Source organism: Onychomys torridus, chromosome 3 (assembly GCF_903995425.1).
Source record: "Onychomys torridus chromosome 3, mOncTor1.1, whole genome shotgun sequence".
Taxonomy (NCBI): domain Eukaryota; kingdom Metazoa; phylum Chordata; class Mammalia; order Rodentia; family Cricetidae; genus Onychomys; species Onychomys torridus.
This window is the reverse complement of record NC_050445.1, coordinates 108,251,958-108,276,007: the sequence shown is the minus strand read 5'-3', so window position 1 is coordinate 108,276,007 and position 24,050 is coordinate 108,251,958. Positions and strand designations below refer to the sequence as shown.

Genomic DNA, 24,050 nt, shown 5'->3' with positions numbered 1-24,050 from the left:
CAAGTAGATTCAGTCAGGCCACAGAAGAAGGTTGTTTGGAGGGAATTTGCTTCAGTTTCCAGAGGGAAGGGAGGCTACTGCCTCCTGTATCTCGCTTCCCTCCTTACATAGTGAGGAACACAGGGCATTGGCTTAGAAAATGAACACTGGGGCTAAGGAGAAGACCCAGTCAGTAAAGTGCTTGCACACAAGCATGAGGACCTGGGTTCAGACCCCCAACATGAATGTAAAAAATTGGGTGTGATGGAATCCTTAGTGCTGGAAGGCAGACACAAGGGGATCCCTTGGGCTCACTGGCTAGCTGTTCTCGTTCAAGAGATGAGCTTCAGGTCCAATGGGAGACCCTGTCTCAAAAACTAAGGTGGAGAGGGATAGAAGACGACACCTGATGACAACCTCTGAACTCACATATACTTGTGTATGCACACAGGCGTACATACACACACAGTAACTGCTAAGCACAAGGGAAGATCAGGCCCCAGCCCCCAACTCACTGTAAACACAGTGCGACAGCTTCAGGATGTTTCCGCTGGCTTTGCTCTCAGTGAGCTGCGTGGGGCTGTGAATATTTGTGACATCCATTCTATGACACCATGCCCCCACTGACTGTGTACATAGGAGTTGCAGACACATTCCTTCCTGCCCTCTGTGGCTATGGGGTGTGTGGCACAGCTCCTAGCCCTATAGGGTGGCTGTGGGCTTGGCTCAGCACTCCTGCCTCCCTGGTCAACAGGCCATGGCAGCAGCTCAATAGGGTGCCTGTGCTCAGCAAGTACTCCTTAGGGGCTGTCCTTGGGACTGTGGACACAGGGTGGGGATGTTTGTATGGCCCTGGGTAACACAGATGGCCCCATGAAAGGTCAGACCCACCTCCTCTAGCCAGCACTGAAGTGTTTGCTTGTCTTTAGGGCTCTAGAAGTTTCTCTGTTTGGGGCAAAAGTTACGGCAGGAGAGGAGATGGCAGGCACAGTCCTGTCCCAAATCTCCTCCCTCCCAGGCTCCAGGCCCTCTGTGCTGGCATTGGACAGCAGAACTATTTAGCCATGTTGAGACAAGGGACTCAAGAGCTCATGTTCCTGGCCATTCCATGGCCGCAGGAGAGCTGAGAGCCTAGCATGGAGGTCAGTTGGCCCTTTGCTCAGGACACAGGGTGCTGTCACTCTGTCTTCAGGACTTCTGAGGTGGAGACACAACAACTGAACCATGGTTCCAGGGCATATACCATGCTGGGTGGGGACCTTGTGATCCTGTACCCTAGGCCTTTGGCCCAGTGTCACATACTGGGGCTGGATATGACTCTGATCAGCACATGTTGGTCTTATAAGCTATGAGCCCTTATCCAGGCCTCCCTTTCCTCAGCTAGGGAGTCTGAGGTGCCAATGGGAAGACTTACCCGTCATCCTGTCTGGCCCTGCACCTCAAGGCCTCCGGTTAAGACAGCCAAAGAGGACTTGTTGGCTTTCCTGTGCTGGCTCTGGTGTGTAGACAGCCCTGCCTACCAGCTAGGGGCCCCCACCACAGGCACAAGGAGATGATTGTCCCTAGGCTGGCCTCTACACTACTTGCTGCCAGGCTGCCCTGCCCAGAGTTCAGCCAGAGTCTGGAAAAGTCTGGCTGCGGGGGAGGACACCTCAGAGGCTCCCAACTGAGTATGTGGAAAGAGCCAGGGGCCCAGGTGAGATGAGGCATCATCTGGACTCTGGGCCTGGGTCTCTTGTTTACACTGGAAGGAGATGTGTCTAGAGCAGTGGTCACCAGCTCTGAAAGGGTGCAATTTGAAACAGTGAGTAATTTTATTTGTCCAGCCTACCTAGCACTCACACAGTGCCAAAGCAGCCTCTTATACACAGGGACACTCTCTAACATGCCCAGGGGAATGCCCAACACCCTGGTGGCAACAATGGCCACGGTGCTGGGTTTTCTTATGTTACACATTCAATGTATATTATATAGAAGAGTTGCATTGAGGGTTAAGAGCCACAACTACCTGGGCTGGAGAGATAGTTCAGTGGTTAAGAGCACTTAGGTTCAGTTCTTAGCACTCATATTATAACCATCTGTCACTCCAGTTCCAGGGTATCCGATGCCCTCTTCTGGCTGCTGTGGGCACTGTATGCACAGAGTACATTAAGATGCAGCTAAAATACTCAGAATGACCATAATACATCATAACAGAAGTCACAGAAAACCTACCAATTAATTTAATATTTTCAAGTCTCAGTTGTTAAAAACAATATACGGGAATCAAAAGCCATGGGTAGGGGGCCACTGTGATTACATGTGGTAGTGTGAATGAAATGGCCTCATGGGCTCATATATTTGAGTGCTTGAGCTCTAGTTGGTGGAATTGTTTGGGAAGGATTAGGAGGTGTGGCCTTGTTGGAGGAGGTGTGTCACTGGGGTCAGGGGAGAGCTTTGAGGTTTCAAAAGCCCACACCATTCCAAGTTAGATCTTTTTGCCTCATATTTGCCGATCAAAATGTAAGCTCTAAACTACTGCTCCAGAGTCATACCTGTCTGCCTGCTGCCAATCTTCCTGTCATGATGGTCATGGATTCACCCTCTGAAACTGTAAGCCCCAAATAAACTCTTCTCCTATTAGTTGCTTTGGTCATGGGGTCTTATTGCAGCAATTTAAAGTAACCAAGACAGTGCACTTTACCATCCCAGCCACGCAGTGATACAGAAAGACCATAGACACCCATCTGAGCAGAGTGTCTAGAGTGACTGAATAACCCCACTTATGGAGCAAAGCCAGAGGGGGTGAGATATAACCTCTACCCCTGTGGGCAGGTGGGGAGCCAAAAAGACACACAGCAAGGTGGTCACAGAACACTGCCCATTCTCCTGGCAAGTCAGCAGAATCCAGAATAAAAACTGCCAGGGATTGCAGGGGCCAGAAGCCAGTTCTCTGAGCCTCATGCCCTAACACTAGTGTGTTCTCAAGATAAACAGGGACCCTGACTAAAGCCCAAACCAGAAGGGAGGAGCAGACACACGAGGGGAAAGCCTTATATGCCAAGCTAGTGGGGTGTATGCACTTCTATTTTGGGGTGCAAGATGGTGTGGCAGCAGGCACTGTTCCCTAGTGTCTGCTCTGTTCAAGAGGCAGAGCTTCTCCTAGCAGATGGCAGTGGCCTTGGCAGAGGTCCCGGGTGACCTTGGACTCAGGGGGGCTTGTAGCACTAAAGAAGAGAACCTGTCCTGAGATGAGGGTAGAAACATTTTTACAGAGTCTAATGAGAGGCAGAGGACAGTCCGAGACACAGGCAGACCCTTCCTAAAGTCTCCTTACTCTCCGTCAATGAGATCATTGTCCTGAAAATACCTTTTCTTGTGGAGGTGGATACTTTAGGGATAGTACTGCCACCACCTGGGCCCCATCCCACGGCCCATGGATTCCAGGGTCTGTGAGGCCCTTGGTGTTTCCTTTCCCCCACTCTTCACCTTGAGCTCAACTCCAGTGGGGTACTGGTGTCCTCAGCCCCAACAACTGCCTCAGTCCCTACCAGAGCCCCTTTGGCTTTTCCTACCAGGCTTTACCTCCAGCCTAGGCCTGGCCCACACCTATTCATAGACAAGAGATGACCTGATGGTAGGCCACGGGCTTCAGGAGACCCACGGAACATCCTATAGTCACTCAGCACACATGTACTGACCAACTCCATGCCAGTCACCATGCTTCCCTTTGCAGGAAGCAGCCTATGCTCTCTGGTGGCTCCACTGGTTCACAGACTTCTGCAAGCAGAGTAACTCCAGGCCCCATGTGCCTGCTACAAACCTTCAGGAAAGAACCAGTCAGAACCTGGGGGGGGGGGGGGGGGAACGACTGAGGTTCAATGTCACTGCAGGTGGGCTGTCAAGACTTAGCACTAGCCTCAAAGCCAAGGCTGGCCTTAAGGGTGGCAGTCCCAGCAGCAGAAAGAAAAGTTCCAATGGTCCCAAAGGAGATAGGCATGGCTGGGAGCAGGGCAGGGTGGAGAGTGGCTGGGGGACAAGAAGAGCAGGTCCCCCAGAGCAGGGAGCAAGCCTCAGATATGAGCAAGATTAGGGGTAATGTCAGCTAAGGCTGTATTTGTTTGCAGCAGGGGCAAAAGTCTCAAGTTTGGCCCCATACCCTGGCCTGTCACTACAGCTGGTGACCCTGGGGAAGAGTCCTCACCCTCCCAGAGACACCTTGAAAGACTCATCTGTCCAAGACCAATGGCAGAGCCAAGGACATGTCTGAGAAACAAGGATGGAAAGGAGGTAAGGCTAAGTGCCCAGCAGGTTGGGCATAGCCTGACCCTGGAAAGCTGAAGGGCACTGGTCAGAGGCAGTATCTGCCCTGTCCATGGGACCTCTCACTAATGCTCCAGAAGAAGTGGTAGTTCTGAGGAAAGAAGCCTTCATTCTAAAAGTCTGAATCTGAGGGTATCTTGTCCCTTTTGAGTCCCCAGTCTTCTCTGTAGATGCCCCAGGGGTTAGCTTGAGATCACTCTTGCTCTCCAGCCTGGTCAGTCATGGGGGATGTTAATGCCAGCCACAGGGCCCTAGGCTGCCTATGGCCTCAATCTTCAAGTCTTCTTCTTTAAGACTCCAGGGACACGTCTCCTCTGTACTGCTTCTCTACAGGGAAACTCAACGCAGCTGGGAATGGCTTCTGACCCAAGATGCTAGGAAGGATCTGAGGTCCGTCTAGACTAAATGATGAGTTTTCTTGAAGAACACACAACCCTCGACATGGTTTAGGGTTGTAGAAATACCAATGGAAGAGATGAACCAGAAAGAAAAGGGTTCTTGTGTGTAGGCCCCAGCCAGCAGAGAAGTTAGGGCAGCTTGGAGGCAACATGGGGTCTAGAGCTTTCCTGCCTTGTAGCTCTAACTCTCCGACTCCACACAGGGTCCCAGGGTGGGGCCAAGGGGGCAGGCTGCAGGCTGGTCCTAATGTGCCCAAACTCCTCTGGCCCAGTTCCCTTCTAACACTTAGAAAAAAACCACTGACTTGCCTCTAGCCTCGGTTTACCCTCCCTGACTCGCAAGTCTCCACACATGTGACCTTCCCCTCAATTTCTATTCCAGTGGTTCAAGTGGGGCTGCCCAGGCATCCAGTTCTGGCTATGGCCAGGTGGCAGAGACAGCTGACAGCACTTTCTGACTCTCAGTGTGTTGGGGTTTTTTTGGGAAGCTAATTTGCCCCAGGGCTGGCCAGTGGGCTCCAAGTTTGCTGAGGACCTTCATGGGAACACAACCCAGGTGATGGGCAAGCAAGCAGGAGACAGTTGCTATGGCTCGGATGCTGCTGAACCCAGCTTAGCCACATAAGAGCCAGGTCTTTGGCCACTAATGGCATCCATTTGAATACACTATGAATTGGTCATATGCAACCCAAAGACTCCTGGTTAATATGTCTGTTCCCTCAGCTCAGTAGATACCCATATTTCTTATGGCCCACCATGTCCTCAGGCATGTCACACTGGGGAGGGACCTAAGGAGACATCAGGGTATGGCAAGCCAAGGACACTAATTACAGGTCCTGACAGCCACTCCACAAAGGTGCAACTCAGAAGAGGAAATGAGTTCAGAAAAGTTAAGACATCCACTGAAGTCACACTGCCAACAGGCAACAGATATAAGGTCTTTGAGGGCACCTCCTTGGAGCTATAAGAAGCCCGAGTTATTCCCACATACTGGACCCCACCTGGCTCTGGGGCTCTGCCAAGGTGGCCTAATCACTCTTCAGCTTTGGAGACAGTCAAGGACTGAAGTCCAACCAAGAGTGAGGGGTCTAAGACACTTGGGGACATTACTCTTACTGACACAGGAGAACAAATGGAAGAAATGCTGCGTATTATCCAGTAGCCGCCAAGAGACAGGCTTCGAATGTCAGCAAGCATCATGACAATTAAAAACGCATCATGTCCCTTGCGAGCCACTCCAAACAGATGTCTCTGTACCAAGGAATGGAGCTGCTGGGTCAAGACATCCTGAAGCCAGACATGCTTCATCCTCCCTCTCTCCCAACCCCAGCTGGGTTTCAGACTCTTGCTCCTCTGAGGCCAGGCTGTGAGAAACACAGGCACTTGTATCCCCAGCCTAAGTAGATCCCAAGACGTGGGACAAAATGGGGAGGTGGGGTATGGCTACAGGCATCCAGTGAGCCTGTCCTGCATCCACACCCATGCTCACCTCGCTTTGACAACCCCAGCCCAAAAATCCAGCTCACAGGCTTTGTTTCGCCTCTCCCTCAGTTTGTGACAAGGCAATTTGCCGAAAGCCAATTCACAGAATAGTCAATTTGTAGAACGCCAAAACCATCAAAAGGCCTTGTTTCCCGTAACCTTTTCGTTTTAGCCGACTGGTTTCCATTTTTGTCTTCAAAATGGCATTTGCGGGAGTGTTCAGTTTGTCTCTGTCCCCGCCGCCTGCTGTGGCGGCAGCAGGCAGAGGAGAGCGTGGGGACTGTACCATCACTAACATATGTGGCTCTGGGCAGAGGGAGAGCAGGCATGGCTGACAGCCAAGCAGACTTACAGGCCCAGGGGAGAGGGGAGGCCTTCTTGAGAAGAACCCTCAGGCTGGTCTGGGCCCTGATTCTGGAAAGAGCCCAGGGACAGTGGGCCAGACCCTGCTCCAGTAGCTGGCTGACAGTCAGGCCTACCAGCCTCCAGAGGGGCTTATACTATTGCCTTTAAGGGCTGGGACTGGTCCCAGGACTGCTGGTGGGCTTGAGCCTTGGAAAGGATCTCAGCTGATACAGAAGAGGGCAGCAAAGGGTGGTAACTATAGGGGGCCTTAGAGGGCAGACACCAAGAGGTGGCCAGCCTGTCTCACAGTCACCAGAGTTGGAGCCAATAGACCATAATCTGAGCCCCAGTTAAAAAAAAAAAAAAAAAAGATAAATTTTATTTTATTTTTACTCATTTGTATATGTATGTGTCTGTCTTAGTAAGGGTTTCTATCACTGATAAACACTATGACCAAAACCAACTCCATTGTTATAATCCATTGTCAAAGGAAGTCAGGGCAGAACTCAAACCTGGAGGCAGGAGCTGATGCAGAGGCCATGGAGGAATGCTGCATACTGGCTTGCTCCTCAGGGATTACTCAGCCTGCTTTCTTATTCAACCCAGGACCATCAGCCAAGGGGTGGCATCACCCCCAATGTGCTGAGCCCTCCCACATCATCACCAATTAAGAAAATGTGCCACAGGCTTGCCCACAGGCTAATCTGGTAAGGGACATTTTCTCAACTGGGGCTTCTTCTTCCCAAATGACCATCCTAGCTTGTGTCAAGTTGACATAAAAACCAGCCAGCACAGTGTCTTTGTGAGTGTATGCCATGTGGGTACAAGTGCCTGTGGAGGACAGAAAAGAGCTGGAGTTACAGGTAGTTAAGAGCCACCTGATGTGGGTGCAGCTTGGTAGTATATCACACACAGCCCATTCCCAGCACCAACCTCTCCAAACAACAACAAAACAAAAACCAGATAAATCAAATGTGTGATTCTGAGATAATTTTAGACTCAACTGCAGTTATGAAAAAATAATACCAAGTATTCCTGCCAACACTATAGTCATTTCTCCAAACAGTAACACCTCAGAACTCTGTGTGGCACCAGCTCCCCAGTCTTGCTCATCCCTTGGGTAGAGTGTACATGCAGTAGATGGCATATCACTAAGACCACACACACACACACACACACACACACACACACACACACACACACGTCAAAGCACGACCTCCACTGGCTTCCAGGAGCACCTGGAAATAAGTTCCTCACCCCAGAGCCTGGGAAAGGTGCTCCAGCCTAGGCCTCCATGGAGCACGGGGCTCTCGGAAGTCACTCTACAGATGTCTGCTGTGGAACAATCTTTGTACACTGTAATTATGTATTACTCTCACTGTTTAATAAAGAGTTGACTGGCCTATAGCAGGGCAGGAAGAGATTGGGTGGGAGAGCCAGGCTAGGGGGATGCTGGGAAGAAGAAGGGTGGAGTCTGAGGAGTCTCAAGAGATGCCATGAGAAGCAGAGCCAGCAGATGGGAAGTATGTACATGAGGTAAACGAATCTGGGGCAGCACATAGATTAATAAAAATGGGTTAATTTAAGTTATAAAAGCTAGCTAAAAAATGAGTCTAAGCTATTGGCCGAGCATTTATAATTAATAATAAGTCTCTGTGTGGTTATTTGGGGAGCAGCTGGCAGGCCAGAGCTGATCTGTGGTGTAGATGGAAAACTCTGCCTATAGATGTCCAGCCTGCCTACTTGTCTGCTGCCTATTCAGACCTCTGTGTCCCCCAGGAGATGTTATAGCACAAAGAGAGGAGACAGTAAGTGTCAGGAGACAGAGGAGCCACATGGAGTGGCTTTGGTGAGCAGGGAAGGAAAGGGTGGCCAGAGAGACTACAGAGCCAGGCTGCCCCTAGCAGAGTGACTTGTCGGTTGTAGCTTGGGCCCCATTCTGGGCTTTTAGGACCTTGCACAGTCTGCCTGCTTCTGTGGCAGCCACAAATGGGCTGTCAGGAAGGATAGAAGGTCTAGAAGAAATGACAGAAGGGAGGAGGGAATACAGGTAAACTGTAGATCAAGAATGGTTGTCCCTCAGTACCCATAAGGATTGGTTTGCTAGACCCCTTCAGATACCTGGTCCTGGACTATTCATCCTCTTGTCTCAGCATCTTGAGTACTGGGATTACAGATATACACCACCAGTTCCTCCAAATACTTTAAACCACCTCTAGCTAATGCAACATGTCAAATGCTGGGCAGATGCTGTGAAAACAGTGGTGACACTGTACTGTATGGGAGAACAACGGTGTGGAAAGTCCATATATAAAGAGCAAGCTAGTAAGCAGATGTGACCATCACAGGCCCACACACTTGAGATAAGGAACATTAAAGATCTTGGTTTGCAGAGATGAAAGACCCACGGAGAAGCCGAGGCCACAGCAGGGTGCCTGCATATCTTCCGACGAATTCATGTGTGTTCAGTGAAGTGCTTGGTACAGGGCCAGGGAAATACAAGTTTTGTTCGTTGGAACTTTCCGGAAATGATTCCCCCTGCCACACATATCCCTCACTAAATTTCTATCTACAGTTGACTGAATTCAAGGCTATGAAACCAGACTGAACATAATAACAAAGACCCCTGATGCCATGCCCCTCTTTCTACCCCAAATTACATTGCCTATGTCCATTTTGAAAGGAATCCCAGACACAATAAAGCTTGTCCACACCTACACCACAGCAAACTCATAGTCTGCCCCACATGACACTGCAGACTCGGAAAGACCTGGTGTTGAGGTAACAGTCATTTGCCAAGCACTGGCTACCCTTAGCCAGCTGATCCCACAGGTACCTGCTGGGGAAACCTCGTTCTCAGGAAAGCTGCTGCCCTTGGGGACATAATGGCCTAGGTGGTGACAGCTCTTGGCAGAGCTCCCAACATATCACAGTCCGATCTTCCCTTGACTTCGAGAGCAGTCACATTCCTAGAAAACTCAACATATAGCCAAGTCACACAAAACACATTTGGACATCTATCCTGTTTGATGCAGGCAAGGGCTCAACATCCTTCTCAAACTGGCCTCAACTCGGTGACAGCTCCACCACAGAGAAGTGGAAGGAAAGAACCAACTCTACAAAGTTGTCCTCTGACTTTCACTTATGTGCCATGGTATGTGCCTTCCCACCACATACACAATAATAAACAAACAAACATTTAAAATCTTATAGTTCTATTAATGCCAAATAGAACTGATCTGGACAAAGATTTATCAAAAGTGATGGTAAGGGCATGACACACAGGTACTTCTTAAGGGCACCTGACCAGTGTCCTGTCACCTTCTGGCCACTTGGACCCTTCCTCTCCTTTGAACCCCACCTTCTAAAGACCTGCTGCCTACCAGCCCTGGACCCAAGGACAGACAGATGAGGATTGGTGAAGAGGGGGTAGGGTCTGGAGCCAGTCAGACTCCTGGCCATGAATCTGAGCAAGTCACTTTCCTATAGAATGGGCCAACCACAGACTCAACATACCAGAGGTATGGGGGTTGAACAAGGGTATAAGCCCAAAGCCCTCTGAGATCAAGTTAAGCTAGTACTATGAGGTAAGCTAGGACCCCATAAGCAGGGTGCCTCATCCTGAGAAACACAGGGCGCCTCTGCTGACTGAAGGAAGAATGCACAACTGTTCTCAGTCTAGCCTGAAGACCAGCTGCTCCTGACTCCTACAGCTTCCCCTAACTGCCCACTGTAGCCAAGGGATAAGTCAGGTTCCTGCCCTTCTACTCTCCTCTAGCACAGGAGGCAACCTCAGCCCCACCCTTCATGTCTCCGCTCAGTCCACACTGAGCTGGCAGTGGCCTGCAGGGCCCTCCCTACCCATGCCGCTAGTTCATCTCTCCCTTTTCCACACGCTCAGCCAGTGTTTGCCATTTCAGCAAAACCTTCAGTATAACAGGTTAGAGTTCAGTTTTGGGGTGGAATGCCCAGGTTTATCCCTGCTAGAGTGTTGCCTGGGACAAGTTGTTCTGGGACTCAGTTGCAGGGTCTGGACAACGTAGGAAAAAATAAGCCCACCTCCTAGGGTCCAGGAGATGGTCAAGTGAGCTAAAGGATATGACATTTGCATATTCAGAGGCTGTTGCCTTCTTTGTTCAGGTGGCAAATGCCTTTCCAGTCCTCAGGGTTCAGGTGATCATGGAGACCACTCCCAATATTGGGGCTGATATGCCTCCCCAGGAGCCTGCCAGTACCCAGTTCATTGGTCTGTAGTCCTGCTTAGGGCAATGCCTGGCACCACCCAGGACTCACCGGCTTAACCGCAGATCCTACATGCATGTGATGCACCTGGCACTGTTCTGGGTGCTGAAGGTCCCTGAGGCTTACACACCATCAGGAGTCTGCCAGGTATAGCAGATATTCTATTATGAGGCAGTCTGACCACCCAACAAGCTGGACATAGTGTCAGGGTAGATGGAGACCCAGCAGGGAAGTCAGAGAATGGCAGGGTGGGAGGTCTGAGGCTTTTAGTCTTCCATGGTTGGTTAGAGCTAAAAAGGAAGGGAAGAGAAGCCAGGAAGTTCCAGGCAGTGAACAAATGAGCCAGTTACTGGATAGATGAGTGGACCACAGACATGCAAAGAGGCAGCCAGTGCCTTGAGGATGGTGAAGGTGCTGTTGTAGTCGATCAGTATGGGGTACCTTCCTCACAGTGCTACTAAGCTGGCCAATGTCAGCTGCTCCTGGTCAAGGATTGTAGGCCCTGTGATTTCCCCACTCAGTTACTATATGCATTGTTTTCATTGTTATCCCATCACCAGGTCACCTCCACAGCAGACTGAGAACCCACCTCTTTCAGTGGTAAGTTTAACTTTCAGAGTGACCCACAGTGGGTCAGAAAGAATGAGGATGTGTGGGGAGGTGAAAAAGGGTGTACAGTGTGCCTGTTTGTGGGGTACCTCTAGGCCAATGGACACCCTGATCAGGTGACACATGGGAATGCATGTATGGCTGCTCAGGTCTGGGAGAGGGCAGAACTGCTAAAGGCACAGCAGCAAATAGCTGCAGGACCCCAGTCAAGTTCCTTCCCTCTCTGCACCTCAGTTTCCTGCTCTGTAAAACAGAATCAATCATACTATATTTGCAGCAGTTAAGGAAAGCTGACCAAGCTATAGGATGTGAGAAAGCACAAGACCAGCCAAGACTGCTCTGAGCTGACAGCAATCAGCACTCTTCCTTTCGGCTGTCCTGGGGAACCAAGTCTGGAGCAGCAGGTTCTGAGAGGTACTGACCTGGGCTGGGCTGAGCCCTGCCCTGGTCAAGTGGAATATAAAGGTGGGCAAACACAGGCTGCTGAGTACCTAGCAGGGAAATCAGCAAAGCCTGTTGGACTCTAAACCCTCTGCAAGGGCAGAGGCCATAGCCCTTCTTCTCCAGTACTCCCTGGCCAATCTATTTAGGGTGGTTGATACCAGTAAAACGTAGGAGGAAGCAGACGTAGGGATAGCTCAGCCTACAGCCTACAGCTCGCCCTAAGAGTTAAAGAAGAGTGGAGAGACCTTCAAGGAAGGGAGGAAGGAGCACTGATCCCCAGACAAGAGCTGCCAACAGGGCTGCCTAAGGCTGTGTGTTCAGATGCAAGTCCCTGGCCCTGGACAGGTTGAATGAACCTTGGAAGCACAGTGGGCTCTATGGGAGGAAGCCATGCTCTTGATAAAATCATTTCCATGCAAAACCCAGGCCCCATGCCCAAGGTAGTATATGCCGCGTTTCCAGGGGTGATTTTTCCAGTCTCAGTTTCTCTATTTCAAAAATGTGTGTGTGTGTGTGTGTGTGTGTGTGTGTGTGTGTGTGTGTGTGTGTGTTCATTCCTGCCTATGCTAAGCCTTTCAGATGGCATTCCCCAGCTTTGGAAACAGGCCCTGAGCCAGGCTGTTCTCCATGAGGACTGTCACATTTCATGCTAATGACATCTTCCCTCAGCTTAGTGGCCTCTGCAAGTTGTCAGTTTCTTTGACACTGGAGGCTCCTATGCCAGAAAAGGCGTGACAGGTAGGAAGGAGGTTGCTGCCTGGGAAGTACCTTCTCCAAATGTGAGACAAAGTTCCAAGCTGGGGAAAGCTTTACTATTTCTGGCCTTGCCACAGAGAGCAAGGACTCTGTGTGGTTTGCTTCTACCAACAAACAGACTCAAAGGCTTTTCCACTGAAAATGCAGGCCCACAGCCAGAGGCCATGGTCCCACTCCTCCTGCCGGAGCCTGCTGACGCAGCTGCAGGCAATGTTTACTTTCTATCAGGCTCATTAGCATGGGAGCCGCCCCTTGTAGGAGGGGAGGAGGCAGAGCTTAAAGAGGACTTGGAGGGCCCTTGATGGGGCTTGGGGCTTCTACAAGTTCAAGGTCCATTTGAGGAGAGTCTGAATCTCCCTGGTGACCTCCTACAAATTGCTGCAAGCCCTATCCTAGTACAGGTGGCTGATCCCAATACAAATACATCATGGCTTGCTCCCTAACCTCACAAGATCCAAGATCACCAAACTGTTCCTAGCAGCTTCCAAGCATGGGGCAGGTAGCATAAGTAGGGCAGGCAGAGACCAGACAGACCCAAACCTCATTCAGTCTCCAGAGCCTAGAGTGCCCAATTGGGGTAAAGGTTGTTCTTTTCAGAACAACACCCTGAAGAGCTCCCAGAGAGCCTAGAAAGAAACTGGCATTTGAATCCCACTGCCCCCTGGGAAGCCAGGCTTTACCAAGCACTGCTTTGCTTCCATAAATACCCAGTCCCGTGATGTCACCACCCTAAACCCCGACTTTCACCGCCTCTGCTGCTGGCATCAGCCCCAGCAGACGGTGCCCTGTACCCACACATTACACCTGCACTCGACAGCTGGACACTGCTGCTACCTTCACCTGTCCATGGAGGATGCCATCCCTGGCCACTGTCTCAGCCTGCTGATGGCCTTCCACCTGGCTTGGGCGCAGGCCACAGGCTTGTTGAGCACCAAAGCTTTCCATAAACAAGCCTGCTTGGGGCACTGCCAAAAGCCTGGACCATGGTCACAGGTTTGGGGGCTCTTGTATATGGCTATGGATTAGGAGGAAGGGGACTGTCTCAGGAAGGGATTTTCACAGCTGAAGGAAGATTTGCTGACTAAGATTATTTTTCTCTTCATCACCATCAACACTGCCTCTGCCGCAGGGGACAAACACTAGAGACAAGCTTGTTCCCCCTGGAAGCCACCTGCAGAGCAGCCAACCCACCCCCACCAAGCCCCTCACTCCAATGCTCGAGTTGTGGTCCTTTCTGCCTCAGCTATAGGATAAACCTGTCTCATATACTCACAAATAGCGTCTTCGGCAAGCCATCCTGCCCAAGTCTGATCTCCTTCTCTCTCTTTCCTGCCTGGGCTGAGGAGGTTCAAGGTGGTTCAGAGGAGGAGCAGGATGCTCAAGCGAGGTGAAAAGGAAGAGAATGAAAGCCAAGGGCAGTCACTTTCCCAGGACTGGCAGGTTCATCTAGAAAAGCTGGGTGTAATGTGGCAGGGGGCTCCAAACAGGTCCTCCCACGCAGGGTTTACACTGTGCCCAGAAGCCTGGGAAGACGTCGAGTCACCATGGTCGCCAGGTTGGGCGGGGGCGTCTGCCTCGCTGCTACCTGGGACTTCCTTGGGATTTTTCCCTCCCGCACATCCGGGGTGGCAGGGCGCTGGGATGAGGAGGGGAGAGCTGGAGGAGGGGGGTGTCGGTGCCGGTTTGCTCTCGCAGCATCCGGAGGAGGGACAGGAGTGCAGGAGCGCCCCCCTCCTTCCAGGAGCAACGTAGTGCGGCCGAGCTGGACCAATCGCCAAAGTGCTCGTTGCCATGGCAACTGCAGCATCAAACAGAGCTGCCCTGCGGTGCGGCTGCAAAAATCAAGAGCCCTGGCGCTAGAGACCGAGGTGACTCCTTCCTGGCCCTCACTAGAAACCTGGAAATCAGTTGCTAAAATGCATTCGCAGCCCAAAGAATGTAATGATGGCTCTGTCTTCTTCCAGGACAGCTTTTCCGTCCTTGGCATGGAAACATAGGAATCACTAAATTAAGCGCTCAGGAGATCATATGCCCTGGAGTTAGGGGCCATGAGACTTCAGCAAGCTGAGTGTCTCCTGGGAGTCTCAGATGTGCTACCGTAAAATGGGATCATGACAGCTGTGTGACCAGTCTTGGAGGGCCAACCACATTCAGTCATCTGAATAGCAGATGACACAGCTTGGATTACCGCTGCCAGTTATGACCTAAGGGGAGAGTGAGGCCCAGGCTGCGCCCAGTCTGTTCTGTGGTGCCCTTCCTTCCTCTCTTCCCTCCTGCCAGTACCCCCAGTGTGCCTGCAGAGCATCTGTCTTCATCAAGGATACATTCTAAGAGGGAAAAGGAGAAAACATGAAAGTTGGGATGTGAAATTGCACCTACCAATCAGATCAGGGTTCAACCAAGCAGAAAAGAGGCATGGTGGGTGGGAGTCGTCTTCTTGAGCTGGGGCAGGGAAAGGAGGCCTCCCAGGAGCCCTCACCTAGTGGACTGCCATGGCAGGAGCTTTCTGAGCAGAGATTGTGCTAAGGCCCTGAGGCAGAAAGAAGCTGGGTGGTTTTGAGGGGCACTGGCACAAACAACATAGCTCAGAAGAGGTGAAGATGAGAAATGCCCACTTCTCTCCCTGCACACTCACCTTCTCTGCCCTCCGTGTATCATGCTTTTTTGAGCAGGTATCCTATTTACCAAGTGACAGTCAGGAATCTCAAACCCAGCTGAGCATGTGTATAAGGAATGCATTGTAACGCCCACTTCAGACCCTGGGGAGGTGGGAGGGGGGTGAGTCCTCATTCATTTAGTACTAACAGATAGAAGGTGGCATAGCCAGCCCTTTGTCTTCACTTGCAAAGCTGCCTCCAGGGGAGGGGCACATGAAAGGCCGAGGAAGTGAAAGTGTAACCCTTAGGCTGGGGGTGGTAATTGCCAGCCTGATTCTATTTCTTCTTTCCATTCTCTCAGCCTCTCAGACCCACAGAAGTTAGGGGACGAGGGATGCTTCGTTCTTGAGTTCTGTTCTTTTATTTCAGAGGAAATGGATCTCAGAGACAGTGAGCAACTGCAAGTTTCACAACAAAGAGGGACAGAGGCCAGATGAAGAGGACCTTGTTCTTCTGGTGGCGGGTCCTTAGATGCAGCACATTAACTGCTGAAGCAGCTGGGTAGCCCAAGTCCAGGGGACTCTAGAAGCGTCCAGTCTTCCCATGGCCTGCCCCCCTGAGAAGAATGCTGTCATAGGAATAATTCATATTTGTGTGGGCTTAGCACATGGCAAACTGGCCCCATCTCTCTCCTTGATTGAGTTTCATTATAGCTTAGCAAAATCAGAATACCACCACATCATTATTGGGGGTCCTTCTGTTTGGGGTCCTATTATTTTCATACCTGAGAAATATCAGAAACAGGTTTAATTTACCACAGCTGCTTAGAAAGGTGGGGGGGATCACTAACAGTGAGGCAAGGCAAGCCCACCAGTGTGCCTGTGCTCCAGCAACACTCTTTCAACCTTCTTAAAGAGGAGCTTCTCTCTCACATGTCACAGATGAGTAAACTGAGGCAGCGAGGGAGAAATGGCTACCCTGAGTGCATTCTGTTCTGAAGTCCTCATCCTGGGCTTCCTCTTGGCCTCCCTTTGGATACATGACATCCATTGCACACCTGTATCTTTTCTGGCCCTTCCTCCAGAGAGGCACACACACCTTGCTTGGACTGTATTTTACAGTAGAATGAGTGATAAAGACTCCCACACCCAGGAACAGCTGCCAAGGTTTTCAGGCTTTGACCACACATTGAGTACAGCACACAGCAGTTGTTCCCACACCTGATGCTCTCTGCCTGGCACTGAGTCAGGTCTGGTCAGGTAAAAGAGACTCCAAAAACTATAGGGCTGACATTCCAGCTGGTCTCTAACTTGAGACCCCAGAGGTTTCTGAGTTCAAAGAATCAACGGAGTGCAGGAGCATGCTATCACTGAGTGAGGGTCAGACTGCTTAGTTCAACTTCAGAGATGGGAAGCCCAAGGGGACAAAAGGGTTTAAAGTCACAGCTAGGAAGTGGTGTAGCAGACTGTACCTGTCCACTTCAACTGTGATCAGATGCCTGAGGTGGGAGGGGTGGCAGTCAGCCTTGCTGTGACTGCTCCTGGCTAGGGTTATAAGCACAGGAACATCCACCAATCTATTGTTTCAGGCTGGGGATGACACAGAGCACCCCATAGCCAGTCTCTGTATACATCTCTGTCTCCATCTCATCCCTGCAGTCTGGAGGCAGGAGCAGCTTCCAGGGCTGGTTCTAGAAACTTCTGATCTAGGACTTCCCCTTCATAGACTGGAAAATTCCAACCTACAGGCTGACAGGGACATTCAGGCAGAGTGTCTCTGTCTTCCAACCTGTGGCCATCTGTCACCTAGGCGGGAGCATAACAGCATTTGGGAATGGGGAGAAGGCTGCTGGTACATGACAGAGATATGCCAGTCTCAGTCATTCCAGGCAGGCAGCCATGCACCTCAGGATCGGACCATCTTCCCAGGGACAACAGCCCATCTCCCTTCCAGGTGGTCACAGGCTTAATTGTGGAGCTCCAGTGTGTGTACCCCTTAACCTGTACCGGTCCCCAAAACACAAATACTTCAAGCTCCAGTACTGTATCTCCCTTTTTGCGAAGCTTTGCATTTTCAGTAAGTAAAATGCAAATTGCAGAAATAACGTGAACATTTCTTTTCTTTTGAGATACATCTCACTTGTAACCCTGGCCTAGAACTTACTATGTAGACTGGGCTGGCTTAGAATTCATAGAGATCTGCTTGCCTTTGCCTCTCAGAATGCTGAGATTAAAGTTGTGCTTTACCAGACCCATAAAGTAAGTATATTGTCCTCTCTGCCCCCAGGCCCCTCTTGCTCATCTCTGTAGAGGAAATGGTTCTTATCTGTCTGGAGTGCATCTTTCCAGCACTTTTCCTATGTGTTCATGTACATATGCATGTGTATAAGAAATAGAAAGTACTGCATGGATTCTGAAAATGATACTGTCCTATAACGTTAAGGAGAAACTTCACTTGATAAACATGCTGGAAGCCTTGGGGTCATGCTTTGTAACATCCCCTCTCCAGCCCAGCTCCCAGCCTCCCATAAGTGCATGAATGGTCCATAGGGAACCTTTCCTACTCAGTTGTCCACACACAGGCATCCTGAGCAGTGTAGACTACTGTGCGTATTTGGAGCTGTACGTAAGTGGCCTCACACTGTGTGTCTTTTTCTGCAGCCAGCTCTCTGCTCAACATCACATTCAGAAGTCTGAATCACAGACTCTGCAAACCATAGGCTCTTCCATGCTGCAGTTGCACATCACATGCCTCTCAAATCATGGTTGTGGCCAGTGTTCTGATATAGGAGACCTTGTGGGGAAGGGTGGATGGGGATCCCATTGTCTACAATTCTCATTGCAGGCTGGTTGAGGAAGGAGCAGCCCCTAAGCAATTATCTTTGGAAATCTATATGGACTTCTGGATTCTCAGCAAACACTCCTTTCTGCAGCAAACCAGAACCCCATCCCCTGACTTGGGGGAGATCAGATTCCTACCCCAAGATAGCTGAGAAAGGCACCCTTGAGAAGGAATTAACATCTAGAACCACAGGGTTGGCATCAGTTCCCCCCAACCAGGATTGCCTCAGAGTGTGCCAGGCTGTCTGTGGTGCACCAAGCTTGCCATAGGCATACATGAAGAAGCCCAAGCTGCACTGGGTAGCCCTGGTTGGGGAGAAAAACAAGTGTGTCAATGTTGCCCTGTACTGGATGCTGTGGTCTCCATAGGGAATAAGTGAACTACTGGGAGTCACCTGCCCAGGAGGTGGGGTGAATGGGAACAAGAGGGGGCACTGCTGAATGCTGAATTCTGAAACCCTGAGTCAGGAGTATAGAGTGATGTAGGACCAAATCTGAGATGCAGTGGCTCTAGACTGGGAGTCCCCCAACTCACCTCTCATCAGGCAGTGAGTCCAGTGATTGAGACGTGGCACCATCAGCTGGGAACTTTGGGTTGGGGAGTTCTCATACTTGAGCCAGGCTGTGCTCCCCACTCACAACTGTGAGGTAATGACTTCAAGTGCTGTTCAGGTCCCCAAAGCCCTGCCTCCTGAACTAAACTTGTCTGAGGTCTTTCAATTGGAAGGCTTTTTCAATTTCTTTTTTTTTTTTCTAGACAGAGTCTTAGGTAGCTGAGGGGGGCCTCTAATACAGTAGAGATAGATAACCTTGAACTTCTGATCTTCCTGCCCCCAAAACCCCAGTGCTGGGCTTACAGGCACATACCACTACACGTGGTTTATGAGGTGCTGAGGGTCTAACTCAGGGCTTTTTGCATGCTTTTCCCAGTTATAGACAATGCACCTCATATGTCAGCCAATCCCCTCTACTGACAGACATCCACATAAAGACCTGCATGGAATAAAATTGATCCCTATGGTCTCACACAGCCTGGGGATCTGGGTGCCAATCTTGGGACCCTGGGCTGGTGTGAGGGTGCCAGGCAGGGGAGATGCCTGGATTGCCCTTCACTCCCAGCACAGGTTCTCAGAATTAATCACTCAGAGCAACCCCTCTTGTTCCCATCACCCCACCTCCCAGGCTGGGCCCCTTAGGCAAGCTCACTTATTCACCCTGGAGACCGCAGCATCCAGTACAGGGCAATACTCTGTTTTTCTCCCCAACTAGAGCTATCCAGAGCAGGGCTACCTAGAGCAGGGCAAGCCTACAGGCAGGTTAGGCAGATCAAACAGCCCATGGAGCACTGGGCTATGTAAAGAGGAACCAGAGCCCCAGGCCATAAGTGCTCCACCATAACCACCATGAATTTGCCATGCTATCCTTCATCTGTATAGGACAAAGCTGGCCCAGGCTTGCTTAGTTGAGACTCAACTAAGCAGGGACACATGAGTGAGAAAGTCCACACTCCTACTGGGAGGAGGGGACTACTTTGGCTCCTTGGCCCTTTCCCCAGCCCTGTCTTAAGGGAACTGTGCAAGACCCTTAATTGCCTGGTAAGGGTAAAGGAGGAGCTGGGGTGATGATGTCTGTGCCAGTAGTGGACACTCACTGACACTCTCCTGAATGGTGGAGACCATGCAGTCACCACGGCTCACATAGTCTCTGGCTGTTAGGACCTTCATTCTGGAGGGAGTGGGAGCCCTGAGTATGGTGTGGGGATGAGGAGGAAAAGAAAAGATATTATGGGGTAGAGGGAGAGTGGGTGGAAGAAAGGGGAGGGAGACAGGGTAGTACAGGTTCTCGTGGGCTTTGGAATGGACAGTGGTCTCATGTACCTTTATGAGACACAGTGGAGGTGCAGGGTGAGAGGAGCGAGGGCCCCTCCTTTTGAGAGTAATGGGCAAGTTCAAGATGAGGGACATGGAGGATTCCAGAAAGTCATGAGGGTCATGCTGGGACCTTGGCTCTAGGAAAGTGGAGGACAAAGGGTTAGGTCCAACTGGGGAAATGGACCTTGCGGAAGGTCACTGCCAGACAGAAGGCACATGCTCCCAGCCCTGCCTACCCCTTTCCCAGGGACTTGCCACCTGTTCCCTTCTGCCAGGGTGACTCAGGTCCTGATTCTCCTCTCTGGAATCTGAGATAACATTAGAACATTCTCAGTTAACCCCCCCCCCCAAAAAAAACCCCTTAAATTAAAAAAAAATGTGTGTGTGTGTGTGTGTGTGTGTGTGTGTGTTTGTGTATGTGTGTGATCTCACAGTCACCTGCCCAGCAGTGTGGACAACAGCAGCAGAATGGGTTCCTGATGTTACCATAAACATCACTGCAGCACCCGAGCACAGGGCCCTCCTTGGGGCATTCTCAGTGATGACTGCAGTAAAAAGGAAGTTAGCAAGCTGTATGCTTAGTCTGAGCATACAATTCTACAAAAATCTAGGTTAGAGAAACTTCTGGAAAGGCACATGATGAGACATGCCACAGTGAAAAGTTGTCATCTCTCAGCTATGGGATTACTGGTCAACTGCATGCCTTCCTTTTAAAAAATGTTCTACAGTGTAGGCAGGACTTTGCTTTGTGGCAGAGAACTTGCCTAGCATGAACTGGGGCCTGGTTTGAATCTCCAGCTCACCTCATTCCCCACAAATGAATGAATGAATGAATAAAAACCCCAACTCTCTATGATTAGAGTCATTCACAAGAAAAATGCATCATAGCAAAAGCCTTCAGTCATCTACCAAGTCTGCCTTTGAGCTGGTTTTCATGGGAAGCATATGGGGACCTGAACAGGTTCAGAGGGAGCTGTGGGGTTGAAAGTGACTTAGCGGGTCTTTCTGAAAATCAGTTCTGACCCTCTCACAGAGGGTTGTAAAAAAGCAAATGAATAGGGCTAAAGAATTGGCTCAGTGGTCAAAAGAACTTGCTGCTCTTATGTAAGACAGGAGTTCAGATCCCAGCATCCATGTTGAGCATCTCACAACCACTTGTAGCACCAGCTCTATGAGATACAAAATCTTCTTCTGGCCTCTGAGGGCATTGCACTCAAGTGCACACGCACACACACAAATAAAAATAAAATTCTTAAACTAAAAGATAGAAAACCAAATAAGTGAATATGTACAGTGGGCCGTTGAGAGCACAGTGAGACCTATGACATGCTCAACAATGTCTCCAGGGGCATGTACAATGAGGTAGGCGAGGACAGGGCCACTGGACAGGGCAAATGGTATAACCTATGCACTGCACAAATGTATGGAGCAGCTAATAGCTGCTGATGTAACTAGTGTCCCAGAGCTGTGCGTGCTACATGGCCCTTTGCACAGAGCATCTGTGTAACAGAATGTTAGGCAATGGGCATGGTGCCAGAACCCTGTGGGGTCTAGGAAACTGGCAAGCTACTGGCTGCTGTTTGAGGCATGGATGATACCTCCTTCCCAAACTCTGACAGATTAAGAAAGGAGACTTATTGTGCTTGGTGAGGATGGCACGTCCCATAAAGTTCATGGCCATTGGGGCTTGATGGGCCATCGTCACTTAGTCTTTGTCTCTCTGGTGCCTATAACAGGCTGGGCTGCAGGAGGAGCTCAGGTAGTTTTTGTGGAGTAAATATTCCTGTTCTATCTCTATGCCAGGATCCTTTCCAGGTAAGCACACACTTTTCTACCTGAGTAAGTCAGTGCCTCCCTCTCCTGGACCCTTCCTCCATGGAGGTTTTGCTGGTGGCCCAGGTGAGTGGAAGGGCTGACCAGGGTTTTGAGGGCACAGTAAGCTCAGATCCCAGCCTCATAAGAAGAGGGCCTTGATCTTTTCTGTTCAGGGCTGTGACCCTAGTGCCTGGGACACAGTAGCTACTCAATAAAATGCTGTGGGTTGATAACTGAGAGAATGAGTGAATGAATGCAACCCAATTTCAAGTACAGTCTCACATCTGCCTCCCCCACAGACATGAGTGCTATAAGAGCAGAACTCATGGGGTCTGTAGGGCAGTGAGCCTACAGCCTCCTGTACAGATAGTCCCCAGATCCTCAGCCAGGCCTCCACATCCTTTAGACTCTTGCTTCTCAACCTGTGTTCTTTCTCCTGGCATATTCAGGTACCTACTACATCAGGAGAACCATGTCCTATAAAGCAGTGAACTCTGTAGAGACCTCAGACTTGGACTCCAAGCTCAGATATGCCCTCCCCACAAGCACTTGGACACACCGGGCAGTCTAGATGCAGAGCACCCACACTACCCTGACTGCGTGTAAACATGTACTGAGATATGCTCATCACAGAGAAACTCAGTGGTTATGATGGAAGAAAACTCATTATGATGCCCCCTAGCTGACAAACTTTCTCTTCTTATGGGCTGCAGTGATCTTCAGATATGCTGACCCAACCCGAAACCCCTTCATTTAATTCCTGCCATCCCCAAAGCTATCCTTCACCACTTACCATTTGGTCTCAGGCTCATTCAACATGGGTTCAGCAGGGTCCCCCTCCCACTTCTGCCCCTGCAGCTCCTCACCATTTTTTCTGTATCATCGCCCATAGGCCCACTGTCATTCTCAAAGGCTGTCACCTTGGGCTGATGAGGGCTGGAAGGCCGTGTCTGAATTCACCGATTGGCTCCAAAGCTTCCCCCATGTCCAGCATATAGCTGGTCTTCCCAGGACACTGGGTAGATGAACAAATATGTGCCTCCCGTGACCCAGGCTGGAGTGAGGGCTAGGCAGGCCTCTGTTCTCTTTTTTGAGTGTAGTGGCTCTTGTAGGATCTGCATCCCTGGACTCAGCCACATTGAACATCATCCCTAAAGACACTGCACCTGTACAGAACAAGCCAGATTCCTGTCCTTACCATAACCCACACAGCAGAACAACCACTCACCCTAGAATACTGTAAGACAGCTATAACTCGCCCAGCTTGCACAGGTGCATGGGGCTGTTCACATGTGGAGCTTGAGTGTCATGGCTTTGATGTACAAAGGGTGTCCACTTCGGATACCAAAGGATAAATATTCTTGGTCTCTACTATGGGCCCACATATCCTTTCTCCTTCCTTCCTTCCTAGCCCCCCCTGACCCAAACAACAACAACAAAAACAAAAAAACAAAAACAAACAACCCTTCACAGCTACTGCAGAAACAGATCGGGGCTGTGGAGGGTCCTGGGAGCACGTAGGAAAGCCGAGTTGTATCAGATGAGTCACTCCTTCTGGGCTACAGCTTGGTCCCATGGCATCTCTGACTGCCCTGCTCTGTTCTGTTCACTGTCGCCATTCCATGCCTATACCCTGTTCTCTCCTCTAACCAGGTGCTTTAGGTATGTCCAGGGCAGAGGTATGGGCAAGCAGAGGGCAACTCCTGGGAGTCACCTGCTCTGTGGGTCTAGACTTTGTCACTCCTCTGGGGGCATTCTCCTGAGTTCAGCTCTAGCAAGGAAGATGAGCAGGAGGGTGGTGGCTTAGGTACGACGAGGGAATCCTGACTGGCTACCCGGAAGCAGGGTGGTTATTTTGAATTTTCTGCCCTCTGGGCAGCCTTGAGGCTCAAAGACAAGGCAGAGATCATGGGGGCAAGTGCTGCTCTAGGGTCAAGTCACTCTGTACTGTGCTGGGTGAGAACTAGACAATGAAGGCTGAACAGCTGCAGAAGGGGTCTTGGAGGGCCTGAGGTCTGTCAGTTCTCAAGAAAGCTCTGAATATTATACACAGGTACCCCAGCAGAGGGCAGTGTTTGGCTGCCTTAATATTATGGAAAGTGTGAAACCCCAAGACTGCTTTCACAGCAGCCAGACTTCAAGGGCTGGGTTCCTCCCCGGGCCTGCAGTGAGCCTCCCCCCATGCCCAAGCTACTATGCTCTGCTGGACCCTCTCTCATAACTTCATTGCCTTCTGCTACCTCCTGCTCCACAGCCTCAGTGGGGCCTGTCATTCAGGCAAGGCATGGGTCATAGAGCACATAACAGGGAAGATGACAGGCCTTCAGGCCCTGTCCCACTTCTCCAGACTCTTGTCCTGATGCTAGGTCC

General features: G+C 50.5%; 1 protein-coding gene across 7 annotated transcripts in view; it reads right to left on the bottom strand.

Moving 5' to 3' along the window:
- Iqsec1 (IQ motif and Sec7 domain ArfGEF 1) overlaps positions 1–24,050 on the bottom strand; it is a 334,707-nt gene that overhangs the window by 124,577 nt on the left and 186,080 nt on the right. For 2 of the 7 annotated variants that reach the window (XM_036182938.1, XM_036182941.1), the window contains exon 1: positions 13,831–14,247. The exons of the other annotated variants lie outside the window; for them this stretch is intronic. In XM_036182938.1, the coding sequence (XP_036038831.1) occupies positions 13,831–13,853 (23 nt within the window). In that variant the 5' untranslated portion in view covers positions 13,854–14,247. Of the gene's footprint in view, positions 1–13,830; positions 14,248–24,050 lie in introns of those variants that run through there. 7 annotated transcript variants of the gene reach the window in all.